This window comes from Caenorhabditis briggsae (assembly GCF_000004555.2).
Source record: "Caenorhabditis briggsae complete genome, chrX, whole genome shotgun sequence".
NCBI lineage: Eukaryota > Metazoa > Nematoda > Chromadorea > Rhabditida > Rhabditidae > Caenorhabditis > Caenorhabditis briggsae.
In genome coordinates, this window is record NC_013491.2 from 18146626 (window position 1) to 18163830 (window position 17205).

Genomic DNA, 17205 nt, shown 5'->3' on the forward strand with positions numbered 1-17205 from the left:
GTCAGCTCGTTGACTAGGGTGGATTACTGATGTAAGTTAACCAGCTTTTTTCACAGCTTAAAAAAGTAGACTGGAGGGAATGCAAACGTAGTAAATTCATAGTAAAATAAATTTTGGTGTTCTAGAACTTCTTCTCTCTTGGTCTTTTATACTCAGTTTCTCCAGTTTCTCATAAGCGTCGTGGTTCAAAAAACCAACAAAAAAAGATCGATAAACAGGAGGTGGCGTCGTTCTTATTGTAACTGATCGTACGACAAATCTTTCGCTTTACAGTTAAACTGTTTAAAATTTTACAGTTAAACTGTTTAAACTGAAACACATCGGGGAATGAAAAATTCGATTTTATGTGAAGAACCTATTTTTTAATGAAATGAAAATGAGAATATTTTTATTATATTGGAATTACTTATCTCTTGACCAATATAAAAAATTTCAGGTCCATGGTATGTAGATTTTTCGAATTTGGTAGTTTTCGTTTCTTTTTTGAGATCTTCAAGACAATAGTTGACTCTGAAAACAAATTCCGTATTTGCTCTAATAGAAACCGCACGTATATTTCAATTTTGAGCTCAACTATCTCAGTTTCTTCAAAAGGTATCCATAATTTTTCAACTGATAAATTGATTATCATAGTATCACCGATACTTTAAAAGTTGACGAATATCCGATATCTCTAAAACTAACCAAGATAATTGAGTTCAAAGTGCATGTATGCTATAATCCACTTTTTCCTGAAAATGAACATTCTGAAAAAATACGTTTCTTTTTTTCAAAATTCGAACTACATTCAGTCAAACATTGTGATCTGAATCTTCTGATTGAAACAATCAAACTACGAACCCAAATATTATCAATCGTAGAGAAGATCAGAAACAGTTCAGAACATCAAGGACAGAATTTCTGCGCATCGGAGAACAGAAGGTGTGAACTGTGAATCGGAACTGGCAGATTACGTGCAAAAAAGACCCCAAAGACAGCAGAACTGTAGAAACGGCGTGGGTTTCCAGTGGGTACAACAAAACATTGAAGGCGATAAGGAATCACTTCAAACTACAAACATCGTTTATGTTGCATTTCTAATACCGTATCGGTTCAACAGATAATACTATATTTTTCAGCTGATTTACGGTCATTTCGACTATTTGTTGAAAAATCGAGAGTGGATGTAAAACTTCCGATCATCTTGAAAAGTTGGGAATGTGTAAAACAGACCTAGATTGAAAATTTCGCATTCACAGAATTTTTTGAAAATTCCTTATTTTTCAGTTTTTGCCGGACTTCTGAAAGACACCCCCTTTTGGCCCGTTATTGTACTGAAACCGTGAAAAAAAAAACAAGAATCGGCAATTAGCTGACAAACTAGAAATTTTCAAAAAAAAAATTTGTGAAGGCAAAATATTTAGTCTAGATCTGTTTTACACTGTCAAAGAATTTGAAAGTGAACGGAAGCTTGGAATCCAGTGATCCACACTTTTGAAAAGGTAAAAAATAGCCTATAATCAACTAAAGAATACGTTTTCGTATAATTTACTCACTGGTACTGTATGTTGGAGGACAAATACGAGCTACTCTCGAAAAAAGAAGCTGTTCGAAATTCCATACTAGTTTTCAATACCTAAACTCTTTCTGAATTGAATTGTGACAGTAGCTGGAAAACTAGAAACTTGCGAAAAATTCTGTAAAGGCAGTTTTTAATCTAAGTCAATTGACACCCTCTAAACTTTAAAAAGTGATCCAAATTTTGACTGTCAAGCTTCGGACTGCTGAAAATGGCCAACGTGGCCGAAAAGCAATCAAAAATTGTATATTGACCGGTTCTGTATGAGAGATGTCACAATGGCAAATAGATTTGAAAGATTACTGACTGGTACTGTTTGTAGTAGATGGAAGACAAATTCAAGCATTACTTTCTAAAAAAGTCGCAGTTTGAAATCTCATGCTAGTTTTCAATAAATATTCACAAGAATTCATTGGTAAAACTCTTGAGCAAATTTCAGTGTTACAAACAGGTGATTCTAGGGACGAGTTAAGACTTGAAAAACTTAGGGAATAGAAATTGGGGGAGAAAATAATAAAAAAAGAAAAAAGACCATGGACTTGAAAAATGATAATTTAACAAAAAAGGAAAAGCTTATGGAGATTCACATTTCATGAGATTTGTCAGCCAAAACTGGTTCCTGAAACTCTTTGGGGGTGACTGTCTCCAGAATCCTCACCAAAATAGAACGAATCTCCTTTCTGGGAACCTGAAATTCATAGTGCTACGTCAAAGTTTTAAATCATGAATTCATACCACATTTGTATGAATTAGATCTCCGAGTTCCGAAAGCTGCTCGTTCATATAATCCAGCGAGTCACCAAGAATATTCCCATGGATTTCATCAAGTGGCTTAATGAAGCATTCCGTGAAATCACGGAGACATTTGACGAGTGGAAGGAAGTTGGCACCCGAGTGGAAAGAAGTCGCGGGTTCCCCTTTTCCTCTGATAGCCGTGATTGCATTCACAATAAAATCATTACATTCAGAAGCAGTCAGTAGCTGAAACATAAAAAATTAAATCAATAAACGTTATAACTAATCACTCACTTCATGGCCGCTCAAGTTGTTTCTGTGTTTAACTATATCAATTTCACTGGCATTAATTTTGCATTCGGATGCAAAGTTCCAGACGACATCTGTTATTCTCATGATCTTGACCATGCCCGGTTCAGTGGGCAACAGCATGAATGGGATTGGAGCCGGGTAGATCTCAATGGTATCATCTTCATTCATCACTGCATCAGTTTTGGAGTCAGTGGCTGGCTTGCTCCGTTTCGAGTCGGCGGTCGTTGGAGAGACATCTTTTTCGTTTCGTAATTTGATTGAGCTACGTCCAGATCCTTTTCCGTAAGCTGATAGAAGTCGGGGAGAATTGTCGGTGACTGAATCCAGAAGCGTTTTCAAGGCAGAACAGATTATGTCTCTGCTAACCTGAAATTCATTGCGTTACGTCAGTTTTGATATTAAGAATTCATACCACATCTGTACTTTCACCGTGTGTCTGAACTTCCTTGACGATGAGTTTCATCGATTTTTCAAGAAGATACCCATTTTCTTTATGTAGGGGCTCGACTAAATCTATATAGAAATCCCGGAGGAATTTTCGAAACGGGTAGTAGCTGAAATCGTTATTGGCGGGTTCCATTGCGGCTTTGACGAACAAGATCGCAGTCGAAATCAAGTCGTCGCATTCGTACGCTGCCACCTTCTGAAACATAAAAAGTTCAATCAGTAAACGTTATAATTAATCACTCACTTGATGGCCCTTCGAAACAGAGTCTATGTACGCGAACAAGTCCAGGTCTTCGTTTGCAATGCGAAATTGACGAGCGAAAAACCAGGCACAATCTAACAATGCACGACTTTCGATGAGTTTTTCTTCGATAGTTGTTTCTTCAGTCATCGTGGCTGCGTCTACCATTGCACGAGGTGGAATGGTAATGGTCTGAGTGGCAGAATCAGCAGAACGGTGGGTCATTGGGAGCATCCTTGGAGGAGAAGGAGTGCGGTATGGAGACGACGATGCGTTCGGAGATGTTGCAGTTGTTGGCTTGCTCCTTTTCGAGTCGGCCGCTGGTGTTGTTCTTGCTTGAGCTCTCTTGCTTGAGCTGCGTCCAGATCCTGGTCCTTGGGATGATGGAAGCGGCACCGGTGGATTGGCTGAAGAGTTCGGATGAATGGGCGCTGTCGGCTGTCTGGAAAATTCTTATTGTTATATACCGTATTTCCTCTTGTAGAAGTCCACCTCTAGTTGATGCCCACCTCTAATAAAAGCCCACCCCGCGAGGTGCTTCAAAAAATAGAAGCCCGTCCTTTAATAGAAGCCCGTGTGCTTCTGTTAGAGAAAATACCGTAATTCAACATTCCAGGATTTTTGAAACTGCGATTGCAGATTTCCAAAACTTCTAAAGTTTTGAATTTCCTACTTTCTAAATCTCGGAATTTCAGATTTTTTGAATTTTAGATTTTTTTTCCAAAATTACAGAATTCTTGACTTTTGAATATTGAGATCCTGGAATCTCAGAATTTAGTAAACTCGGAATTTTGAAACCTATAATTGCAGAATGAAAATTTCTAACTCTCCAAAACACGGAATTTCAGAATTATTAACTTCTGAATTGCCTAATTTCTAAATTTTTGATCAATAATTTTTTTGAAATTAAATCATCTAAAAATAGAAATCCACCCTGAGAAAAGGGTTGTTAAATGGAAGTTCGTGGGCATTCTATTAGAGGAAAAACGGTATTTAAACGAGCACTTTTCAAACTTTTTTGAATTTACAACATAATTTGGCCAATGTCAATTCTCTACACGTGACAGCTCGGAAGAAATTTTTCTAGAAGAATACAATATCACTTATACAACTCCTGTCGCACTCTGAACTGTTCCAAACCGGCGACTAGTAACTGGTTGGCCTTTGAATCGCCCATTATTCTGTGCGTGAAAGCTCAAACGGCAAAACGTTTTGTCGCTGGACTCGACGAAAGTTATCACATTCTTCTTGTTGAGCGTGACATTGTAGCCGTTGTCAGTCAATCTGAACACAAGTCATATTTTTAAGAGAACTGTATTTAAAAAAAATTTTTTGTATTTTTTTTATTTTCCCATAATTATTGCGAAAAATTCAAAAAAATTGAAATCCCTTGAAAATGCGGTCGAATACAACAAATTTGCAAAACAATTGGATTTTTACAGCTTTCATGTCCGGCAGCGGGAAAACGTAAAACACCACTGTTGGCGACTTGAAAGAAGGCAGTCAGGCGCCGTGGCCTAAGTTTCTCATTGCGAATGATTTCAAATCCCCGTCCCTAACTTTTTTTTTGAGAATTGTTTGCTTTCAATTGCATTTTTCAGAGATTTCTAATTTTTTCGCAATAATTTTAGGAAAATATATAACTTTTCCAACATTTTAAGGCAATAAGAAGGTTTTGACGGGGTCCTCCTTCAACTCACCTTTTCACAAAGTCATTGCTAACTGCGCGGCTGAAAATGAACACCATCTGCAGTTTTTCCTTCAAGCTATAATCATCACTCTTTTCGATTTTTCTAAGTTCCACGTTGACGCTGAAAACAGAAAAACTCGAATAGCAAAAAACACGTAAAAAACTAACAGTTCATAGAAATTCTTCGAGATCTTGGTCACATCCTTCAAATCGGCCACGTTCTCCACGGCATCCCACACCCAAAGTTTAAAAAGTTCTGGTTTCGTATAATTTCCGATGTTGCTGGAGATGTACTTGAGACATTGCTCATACTTTTCGGACATGCTGGATGACATTGTGTCGTAGAAGAGAACGATTGAAACGGAGGTGAGCTGGAAAACAAGAGTGATTAGTTTTCATAGTTTACAGCAATAATTCAAATGTTCAGATTGAAAAAGAAAATCTTATAATAAAATTTGGGTGGAGAGACGAATAGAAACGATTGGTACAGAAGGTGTTACCTCATTCGTTTAAAAACAGTTAGATGTGCAGGCATTGGTGTGACCCTCTCTGCGTCTCGTAGGGTGTGTGCAGTGTCTCATATCAATCGACAGTCCTTCTCCTCATTACATATGTCCATTGGGAGCAGGTGGTGGTGTGTGGCGACGGCCATTGCTCTTGCCTAATGAGAAAGAGAACAGATACAATATTCTGTGTGTGTCCCATATTACCGATCAATAAAACTAGGTATCTTGGTACTACAATTTAAAAAAAAATTGAAAATTATTCTAACAGCTTTTTACTAAAAATAATCAAAAGGGAATGGAAGTGTAATTGATTCAAAAATTACTGAGACTTTATGCCAGTAAATTGACAAACGTAATTGGTTTGAAATCAAGGAAAATAAGCTTCACGACGTTAGAAGCAAGAGGGTTCTAAGAATTTTGTTAGGGAGTGTAAGATCTCTAAAAACACTCTAATAGAACGGCACAGTTCAATAATCGATTTTAAGCAAATTTATCTCGGTTTCTGTGAATGATAACGAAAAGTAAAATACCATCAGTTTGGAATCCGTTTGAGGGATTGACTGCAATGCGAGTTTTTTTGGAATTTATATCAGTTTTGTCTTGACAATTGTAAAAATGTCAGGTCCATGTTATGCAAATGTTCCGGCTCATGTTTGATAATAGCGAGACAATAACGAACCGAAACTGTAAGCTGTAAATTGGAACTAGCAGATTACGTGCAAAAAAAAGACCCCGTGGAGAACAGAACTTGGAATTCCAGTGGGTACAACAAGAAGTTGAAAAAGATAAGGAATCACTTCAAACTACAAGCATCGTCAGCTATTCGCAATTGTAACATCTCTGATACAGTATCGGTCAATAATATATTTCTGTTCAGTTGATTTTCGGTGATTTCCATCATTTTCTGAAGACTGGAGCTTGGCTCTAAAGTTTTCGATCACTTTGAGCATTTCAGAAGTTGTAAAAGAGACCTAGGATAGAAACTTTGCAATCACAGAATTTTTTGAAAATTCCTAGTTTTTCCGCCATTTGCTGAAAGCTGAAGGACATTTTCTTGACCCGTTCTTGTACTGAAAACGTGAAAAAACGGGTTTCATTTAGAATTCCCGAATAACTGAAAAACTAGTAGCCTCAAAAAATACGGAGAATGCAAAATTTTCAATCTAGGTCTGTGTACACCCTCTAAAATTTACAAAGTGATCGGATGCTTTACAGCCGGGCTCCAGACTCCTGATGTCTGTCAAAATAACAAAAAATTAACTAACAGTATATCTTACTGACTGGTACTGTACGTAGTAGATGGAAGAGAAATTCAAGCTTTACTCTAAAAAGGAGCTATTCAAAATGCCATGCTAGTTTTCAATTCCCAAACTCTTTCTGAATCAAATTGTGACATCTGTAAAAAATATCTTGAACTTTTTGATATTCATAAGAATTCATTGCTCAAACTTTTGAGTAAATTCAGTCTTACAATCGGAAAGTCTAAATGAGAGTCAAGTATAAAAAAAACTCAAAGAATCAAAATAGGGAAGAAAAGTTAAAAGAATAGCGAATACATTTGAATGAAAAATCAAAGTTTGACACAAACAAGGAAAGCAGAGATGGTTTATGGAAAGATGACTTATGGAGATTCGACAAAAATGTCGACTGGAGCCTGAAACTCCTTGGGGGTGACTAACTCCAGAATCGTCACCAAGATTGAACGAATCTCCTTTCTGGGAACCTGAAATTCATAGTGATAAGTCAAAGTTTTAAATAAAGAATTCATACCACATTTGTATAAACTCTGGTTCCGAGGTCCGAAATCTGCTCGTCCATGTAATCCAACGAGTCACCAAGAATATTCCCATGCTTTTCATGAAGTGGCTCGATAAAAAGTTCGGTGAAACCACAAAACAGTTTTACGAGTGGAAGGAAATTGGCGTTCGAGCAGAAAGAAGTCGCGGGTTCCCTTACTCGTCTAATCGCCTTGATTGCATTTACTATGAAATTATTACACTCGGAAGCAGTCAGTAGCTAAAACATGAAAAGGTCAATCGGTAAACTTTATAACTAATCACTCACTTCACGGCCGTTCAAGTTGTTGCTGTATTTAACTATATCAATTTCTCTGAGGTCAATTTTGCATTCGGTTGCGATTCTCCAGACTGCTTGCTGAGTTTTTGTAACCTTGACCATGCCCGAGGGAACTGGCAACATCCAGAATGGGATTCGAGGCGGGATGATTTCAATGGTATCGTCTTGATTCATCACTGGATCATTTTCGGAGTCAGTGGAGAGGTGAGTGGCTGGAAGCGTCCGTGGAGGAGAGAGCGAGCGATTTCCAGAGGGCGCGTTTGAAGACGTTGGGCTTGCTGGCTTGCATCGTTTGGAGTCGGCAACCGCTTTCGTTGGAGATGGCTCTCGAGCTCTTTTGCTTAAACACTGTCCGGACCCTTGTCCTTGGGCTGGTGGAAGCGAGGCCGTCGGACCGTGCTGAGAGTTTTGAGTAGTTGGCGTTGTTGCTTGGCTGGAAAATGATTATTATTATTATTATTATTCTCTTTCTCACACAAAGATATATATATATATATAAGAAATTAAAATGTTTCAGCTAAATTTTTCGACAGAATTAGGCAGAGATATCGCTTTACTTCAAATTTTCTATAGATTATCATTCGAAAGAAATGTTTCTAGAAGAATATAACAACACTCACCCATTTCCCGTCACAATCTTCATTTCTCCATACCGGCGCTTTGAAACTGGCTCGCCTTTGAAGTGCAGATCATTTTGTCCCTGGTCGCTCGATCGGCAGTATAATTTGTCTTTGGAGCTTACATAAATGATTCTATTTTTGAAGTTGACCTTAACTTTGTAGCCGTTGTCCGTCAATCTGAATAAAATTTCCATTTTCAAAAAAAAAAAGAGGTTTAACTTACTTTTTCACAAAATTTTTGCTAACTTCGCGACTGAAGATGAATGCCAACTGCACTTGCTCTGCCAAGCTATAACCATCACTTGCAACGATTCTGGCGAGTTTAGTGTTTACGCTGAAAACAAAAGCTAGAAGAGAAACAACACAGAAAACAACTGACCTTTGGTAGAAACTTTTGCATTCTTGGTTCACAGTCTTCAAATCTGGCACATTCTCCACGGCTTCATTCACCCACATCTTCAATACTTCTGGTTTGGTGTAATTTTGAATTCGCTTGGAAATGAATTTTACGCATTGTTCATACTTTACGTCCATGATGAAAGGAAAAGTTCAGTAAGTTAGAGAAACTGAAATGAAAGAAGTTGAAAATTGAGGGTAATTCGTACAAAAATAATTGAAAAATTCAAAATTTCCGGGAAAATAGCAGGATCTCAAAATATGGTTTGGTGAAGGGACAAATAGAAACGAATGTTACACGGGATTAAATTTTTTGTTGAAAAGTTTTTCTGGTCGGTTGCAAAGTATGGGTGATGTCGTACAAAATACAAGTTTGAGAAGAAAGTCGTTTTTCGCTCAGCTCTGACGGTCCATACCGTGGTCTAAACAGAAGCAGTAGACCACTCAAGAGTTTTAATCTACAGTGCACACGACGACAGTCGCGTTACTGTAATGGGGCAGAAAATGGGAGAAAGAACAAACAAGAGAGAAAAAAGTACGACCAATCCGGAGGACGAAAAAACGAAAAATGACTGCAACTGGAAGAGATGAGCTGGGCAATGAACAAACCAATAGCAAATCAATAGCAAATCAATAGGTGAACAAACCAATCGCAAATCAATAGCAAGTCAATAGGAGCATAAGAGTGAAAGAGTGTTTCGATTGAAGAGACAATGGGAGAGGCGTTCGAAAACTTGCGCGGAAAGTACAGGGTTGGATTGGCAGGAAAAAATGTTTGCACATGTTCATAATATTAAGTTTTTCAAAGAAAAACCGGCAAATAATTCGAAGGGTACAAAATTGTGGGGTCATTGAGGAACAAAACAATTTAGGGGTGCACAATTCGCTATTCGGTTGTACAAAATATTTGAATAACATGACTTTTGTACCCCTAAACTACCTTTTCTTGTTTAGGGACTCATTTATTATACTTGTTCAATTTTTCAAAAAAGGTTTCTAACCTAAGCACTTTCCTTGTAAAGAATCAAATCTAAACTTTTATCCTGAATTTATTTTTGGAGAAATAGTCTTTATTTTGAAATCATCGCGTGTTTTGAACCAGACCTTTCAAAAAGCCTGAATTTGTAAAAAAAAACTGAAAATTGATACGGAAATCAGATAAATATAGTCGAGAACAGAACACAATATGTGAAAAGAGCACGTACACTGATTTGAGACAACTATGTTAACTTTAGCGTGATTGGATTTTCGAACAGTTCAAAGAGATCTACAGAATATCTGGAATATAATTTTTTGAGAAAAAGCAGGTGCTTCAAATGAGGAAGCTGATCGAAAACTGTAAAAATCTGAAAATTTAGAGTGCTTTATATACAGGGAGATAGCTTTGCCTAATTATTGTCCATTTTTGGGTGACTCAGGTTTTGAAAAAAAGAAGGTTTTTCAATTTTATCATTATCAGAACTACAGCTTTACAAATAGAAAACAGTTTCAAAATTTCGAAACTTTGAAGATATCCAGTTTTTGCTGTAAGCCACTGACTCGGAAAATTTTGAATTAATTGGGGATGAAAATTGTTTTATAGTTTTTTATTCACATTTCAAAACTGTTTTGATAAACATTTATTATCAATGAATGGGAAAAACAGGAGGAATGAATCATTTCAGAACATGCTTTATTAATTTTTTTGCAGATAAATTATCATTCAAACTGTTCACAATTGGCCACAGTACTTATAATTATCTTTGAGAAACGTCTGAAAAATGTTCACAATCTTTTTAAAATTAAAACTGACAAAGTGAATCAAATGCTGAAAGAAATTGATAAGCTTTTTTAAAACAATGAACTTCAAAAATTTATTATATACTCTTTCGAAACATTTTGATCATCATTGTTTGCTCCGAAATTTTCGCTGAGTATTGAACTCTGAAAGAACCTAGATTGACGGAAAAAAGTTTAAATTGACAACGATGCGGAAATCAAATGAAACAAGACAGGAACGGAACAAAAAGATTGAAAAGAGCACGTACACTGATTCGGTCCATCTATATTGTTAAATTCCAAGTGATTCAATTTTCCGAAAGTCCAACGAGATCTTCAGAATTTCTGAGATAAAATTCTTTGAACATCTGCAGGTGCTTGAGATAGAAAAGCTGCTAAAAAACTCATAGTCTGAAAATTGTCGGAAACTTAGTTGCAACAGTGATCAATGATTTACTATCCATCCAGGAAGAGGAATATTCCAAGAACTTGTTCAACAACACATCAACAATGAAACGATGTTCTTGAGCATGTTCAAAATAAGCACAAAGAAAAACGGGTCCCCCTTCAAAACTGTTGAGTAGCGGGGTGTTTGGGACAAGTTTTATTGAATTCTACTCCCACGAAAAATAAAATACATAGAAGAGAGAATGATGCTGGTCTTCTGAAGTGAGAGATACATTCTTCTTATCGTTTTTCTATACATGCATGTGTTGCTTAGAACGAAGTTTGCTCCACTTGAATGACGCGCTCTTCATATCCTTCATATTATCTCTATTGGTGCAAAAAAAAACTTCCAGAAACATACATCAGAAAGAGTTTGACGTGGCGAATGTTTTTCAGAACGCAAAAGTGTCAAGTTTCAATCGGGTGTAAAAAGTGTGTTGTATTTTAGCACCTGGAAATATTAGTTCCTTTTTTTCTGTTGATATGATCTTACTGTCAAAAAGTATAATTTTCATTGAAGAATCTTAATCAAAAACACTTTCAATCCAAATTTGGAAAACACCCCAAACTTATCATAAGACTGCATCTCATCTTTCCCGAGAATTTCACGTTTGCTTTCTTCCAAAACTTTTGACTAAATCCCATTTCTCTGACTTATACAATAAACTCCGTGATTTCTCACGATGTGATTATCTTCAGTGAGTGTCTGAATGCTCAATTTGACTCATTACTTTTTTCGAGACTTCTTCAAATTATCTCGTTGACTTTTTTTTTCGATTTACTTCGGACACCTTCCCTTGTTCAACATTTTCATTCAAAATAAAAGGAAATCGAAGAAAAAAAAAGGATGTAAAACCAAATCACATTCATTCACTTCACCCGAGAAGAACCCCTTTTTTTCGAAACCCCCATAAGTATTTTTTCCTTCCGTTGTGCTCCGTCGAGTTGCTTTTGCTCGGCGCTCTATCTCGACTCAAGAATCAGAAGCAAACGAAAATGGGGTCCCGTTTATTTTATCAGATCGCCCTTCTATTTTTTTTCTCTTATTTCTCAAAACGCTTCTTTCCTATACACTTCTGTGAATGATGATGATGATGACGATGAATGGGTTTGATGGTTTTCCTGGATAGTTTTTTTTTTCATATTCTTGTCTTCTGTGTTTGCTAACATCATCTAGACTATTTATTGTGTTGATCAGTGGTGACGACGTAAGCTACTAGCATGAGGGTTTCCCAGAAATTTTAGTTTCAATTTTGAGATTTTTATTTGAAAATACGTTGATAACTTTTTCTCGTAAATTACTCAACACACCTATTGATACAATATGAAAAAAAAAAGTTGTTTGAGTTTTTAAGAAGAAAGTTTCTTGCCCTATTCTGGTGTGGTAGCTCCAAAAAATTTGAGGGATTTTTTTTCATTTTTTTTAATTCCCTGAGATTTGCCGAAATTTGCAAAATAATTAAAACACTGGTATTATATTTTTTGCTGAATTTTAGGGTCTGGTTTAGATATCAGGTTATTTTAGAAAGACGCTTTTAAAAGTTGGAAAAAATAAATTTTTCATAGTCTTGGCTGTGGGACCCTCATTTTTCAAGGTCCCAATTTCTTTTGAGATGAAATTCTCGGAATCCTTGAACTGAAACGGAGCCGAATTTTTAACTTCATCATTTCGCATTTTTTTGTAGATCTAGTATTAAATTGCAAGTTTACCTGTATTTTAAAACGTTTAAATACATATATTCGTACCATTTTTAAATATTTTTCAGTAATTTCTTTTTCAAGATCCTTATTTCGCAGAAAATAATTATTTAATTGATTGAGCGCTTTTCAAATTTTTTTAACCAGGAGCTATGTTTAAACTTGGTTTTTTGTTATAGTTTCAAAAGATGACATTTTGATGTTTTTTCACTGTTTTATTTATCCCATTAGCATTGGATACGTGGCTGCATAAGTTTTGTCTATCCAACTCTTCAACTGATTTCCTCTCTTTCATTTTTGATCTGATTCGAAATTAGAGTTGATTTTCTGATACTCTCATCTAAATCAACCAATATGTTCAATTTTATCAAAATTTTCAGTGTTGTACTTATGTTTTCTGAAATTATGGTAATCTACAACCTCAGAACTTAGCCATTTTGAATTTCAATTCTTCACTACTTGACTCCCTACTACAAAGATGTTTGACATTGTTCTTTCATACATTTCCATCTTCCTTGGCATCTTACTCAACCAGCAATCTGATTCCACAAAATCACGTTTGGGTTTGGCGGATCGTTCATGCGCGGGTCCTATCTCATTTCCTGAAATCCCATTTTCCACTTCTCCTTCTCCGAATCCTACTCGATCTTCTTTTTTCGCCTTCTTTCCACACAAGGAGCTTCTCAATCTTCCACGCCTTCTGCCTTCCTCGCGCGCTTCCTTTTATTCCGAATAGCTTATTCACAGATTCACTTTGTGTTTATTTCACTTTTTCGTGTAATTCTTTAATTAATCAAGTGCTAGCGCGCAGAGAAGCAGCAGCAGAAGGCAGTCGTCGTCACATCTGATGGGGAGAGGCTTGACAATGGTGGTGGTTTCATTGTAGAGAAGCACATGCAATCTGAATTGAAAATTGAGAAAGTGGGAGAATGAATTAGTAGAAGGAGAAAAAAGAAGAACAATTCTGTTGCACTCACTATGCCAAAAGTATATTACGTTCTTACTAAAAACGTTTAGCAGAGCCGAATACCTTCCGGAAGGTGAATAATTCACAGAATCGGGGTCAAAGAATTTTAGAGAAGGAAGCGGGTTTTTTTGTTTTCTGGTAGTGCATTTAATTTTTGTTCTAGTTCTGCTTAAAAGGTTCTTTATTTCTTTTGCAGAATATCCAAAAATAGTAGAGCATGAATCAGTTTTGAGTTTTTTGTTCAAAATAGCAACGGTGCTAATTTTCGAACCTAACAACAGCCCTGTAGGAGTTGATCTGCATAAAACGTCTTTTGTAAAAAATGCAATTCCTAAAATTTCATAATATTGGCTCTTTGAGATAATTGCGATTCTGGCACTCAATCAGAAGCCGAGTCCCCGAAATCTCGCAAGCGTTTGAAAAATTTCTTGAAATTTTTTCAATTGTTGCTTTCGAATTACCATAAACACTAAAAGAATGACCCGAATTTCAACTTAGGCTTAAGTGATCTTGGTTTATGTGAAATATATTCTTTAAAAACTCTTGAATTCATCACAAACGTATTGTCAATTTTCGATTTTTAACTTTCCTATGTTTTCCGCACGAAAGGAGATACGGTAAAGGCGGCGGCAACCATATACTTCTATTCGGAGCTCGATTATCTAAATTACTATAAGAGGTATCAAAAATGCATCAACTGATAAAATGTTGGCGATCTTATGAAATCATTTTATCAGTTAACAGATTTTTGTTTTTCTGATAGAAATTGAGATAGCTAAGCTTGAGATATACGTATATTGTGGCCTTCTATTGGAGTGTATAGGGTAATTTTTCCTAGAATGTTTGTTTCCTTCAGGTCAAAATTCCCATGTTTAAAATTTTCGAATATTCTGGAAAGTCTTTCCAAATTTGCTTTCCCTATTGTTTAAATAGAATTCAACATTTTAGAGTTACTTCGTCATTATTATCATTTTTCTGGACAATGTGCTTCAAAACTTATCCCTTATTTTTCGGTTTTTTCTGAAAATTTCCGGAACATCTCATGACGTTCCCAGGCAATGTGACTCACGTTTTGTGAACCTATCCAAGAAATTTTTGTCCAGCTTCATTAATGATCCCGATTTCGGCTATAATCAAACACCATCCTATCAAGATTGGTAGTTCCACATAAGGTCAAATTCTGTACGTATTCGCCTCTTGTTCCTCCTTTTTTTCTCGATGTCAGAAAGCGAGAACTGCTTTATTTTCTCTCTGTCAGCCCTTCTAAGGGACAGCATATACATTATCTTGTTTCGCAAGTGGTGAACTGTGTCGTTTGATGGGACAAATAACAGGTCTGTCACCTTCTTCGCCTCCACGCACCTCCTTTCGAGTATTACAAATGTGTGTGTGCGTCTGTGTTACAGCTTCTTGCGATTTGAACAAAGAAAAATACTTGTGTTGCCCTTCCTCGCCTATTCTTGGTGTCAAATTTTTGATGATTCTAGCTAGCCGGTATCGGCATTGTTTTTCAGCTTTATTCTCTTCTGCTTGAATCATTTTTTGCTTAATATTTTTTTGGTTTTTATTTTTAGCATATTTACACTTCACATTTCTGAAAATAAAGATATTTTGAATCACAAAATTAGCACACTAGAATTGACCGACCATATGTCTGCAAATCGCTTTTTCTGTAATTTCTTGTGTCTAGCTCAGTCAATTTTCTTCTGAATCACCACTCCCTTCTATTCTAAGATTCTCAAAAACATTGAAATAGCGTATGATTTGAATCATCGGATAAAAAATCAGTTTTGCACTGATATCCCTTTTTTTCTTTTTTTGCGATGACACAAAAACGAGCTCTTCTTTCGAAAAAAGGCACTTGACGGCTGGCTAGATGGTCAATTTGTTTATTAGGGTTTGACGAGCTTTGCTTTCTGAATAGATACTCTTCTTTTTTTTCTACTGTGCACCAGTCCCCGTATGATTATTTCTCTCAAATAGACACATTTGGATGCGTGAATATGCGTGTAAGACCTATGTTTAAGAAAAGAACATGAAGAAGACCAAGAAAAATGGTGATGAGGATGATGGTGATGGAGAAGAACAAAAGCGGAAGAGCGTCGTCGAGTGTATCCTCTCGCTCTTTCTCATTTAAATTTTCCATATTGGTGTACTGGCCGGGTTCTTTCATTGTTTGAAGTTGTTGGAAAATCTAATTTTAATTACGGAATATATAGAATTTTGATCTCTTCACAAACCTTCCGATGAGTATTTTGTCACTCAGAATAAATTAAATAGTCAAAAAGCTGTCTAGTCTTAATTTCTGCAAAATTTCTGGCAAAATTATCAATTTTCATGAGTGATAATTATGATAATTTGAAAAAAAAAACTTTAAAAAGGGAAGTTTTACTTGTTCAGAAGTGATAATTTTTTTGATGTTTTTACATCTATTCAGAATTTTCTTTCAATTTTAACTCGAAAAAATTCTGGTACAAAAAGGTTTCATAGCGACAACTACCGAAACCTAAAAATATTTTTTCTTCATACTTATTCTCTCAATTTTCATGGGTTTTCAGTAAAATTTTTTGTGAAAAACGAGAAAATAAAATTATCTGTAGGTTACTATTGTGGGACCTTTCGTCACGGGCTCTGGTTTTTCTCTTCCACATTTCTAATTTTATTAACCAGAATAATAGTGAAAAATTAATATTCTAGCCAACTACTTGTTTTGTTAACACTTGTGATCTATTTCTCAGTTGCACTAGGTCGAGTTAAATCAGAATACTACATAATACATACAATTGAACGTCATTCTAAGAAATTAATCTTGCGTCAATCTAAAAAAATCGTACAAGTTATAGAAATTACAATTCAAATCGAGTCATCCATTCTATTATAGTCCATCAGAAATTTATATTTTCACAATTTCCCGTAATTTCAGTTGATCCTCTCGAAAACCAGAATAATCACAATTTTCCGACCAAAGTTCTTTGAAAAAATTCACCTGTTTTAGTGGTCCACTTATCATTCGTTTTCCAACAGACCTACCCAGGAAGTTGCTCTCTGTCTCTCATTTGCAATTCAGTCGCAACGCTCTTGTTTATTAGTTCTTTAGATCTTTGGAAATAATTTTATATTGCAGAGAAACATATAATACCCTAAATTTTCTGCTTCCCTCTGAATCACAAACATATATTTTCTTTAGAGGGTTGATGGCTTCATGCACAAATATCTTCTGATTTGGCTAATTTTGGAATCTTGTTTTTCAATCATTTGACTCGAACTAAGACACCTAACTGAAGCTTCTTCGTCTTCTCATTCAGAATCTCAAAATGTAGACCGGAGACAAGAAGTCTCGGGTAGTAGCGAAAACTACTACCGTAATAGATCTTCTGTCTTCCTTCTTCCACTTCAATTACACCCTGTCTGCTTGGTGGAGCTCTACTGGCTCCATTTTCTTTCCGGTTCCGACTCCTGCTCCACTTTTCAACGACGTCGTCGTTGTCTAAGCGTTAGTTTCCGAAGATTGATTGATGTCAAAGTATTCCCCATCGGTCGTTCGTTTCCACCAGGCCCCAGTCAGTGCTTAGCGGTTTTCTCATCTGGCAGGTGGCTGGTGGTAGTCTTGCCGTTTGTTTTAATTGTTTCGGACATAAAGCAGCTTGATCGCGCCACACATTTTTATTCAAAACCAACCAAGTGGCTGTGTTGTTTTATCGCGGTTTATGATTTCAATATAATGAATGAACATTAGTCATTAGGATTTTGCTGG

The 17205-nt window shown here is 36.1% G+C and overlaps 2 protein-coding genes across 2 annotated transcripts; both read right to left on the reverse strand.

Moving 5' to 3' along the window:
• Positions 1 to 2141: 2141 nt before the first annotated feature.
• Positions 2142 to 5318, reverse strand: CBG07663 (the record flags this gene model as incomplete). The annotated part of the gene is made up of 8 exons (XM_045240487.1): positions 2142 to 2246; positions 2294 to 2539; positions 2588 to 2971; positions 3018 to 3248; positions 3297 to 3735; positions 4434 to 4577; positions 4994 to 5104; positions 5152 to 5318. The coding sequence occupies 8 exons, from the start codon at positions 5316 to 5318 to the stop codon at positions 2142 to 2144; spliced, it is 1827 nt and encodes a 608-aa protein (XP_045093473.1).
• Positions 5319 to 7110: 1792 nt separating this feature from the next.
• Positions 7111 to 8719, reverse strand: CBG07662 (the record flags this gene model as incomplete). Its single annotated transcript, XM_002645861.1, has 6 exons — positions 7111 to 7212; positions 7260 to 7505; positions 7554 to 7998; positions 8186 to 8362; positions 8409 to 8519; positions 8565 to 8719. 6 exons carry the CDS (start codon positions 8717 to 8719, stop codon positions 7111 to 7113), a joined length of 1236 nt encoding a protein of 411 aa, XP_002645907.1.
• Between the last annotated feature and the right edge of the window lie 8486 nt (positions 8720 to 17205).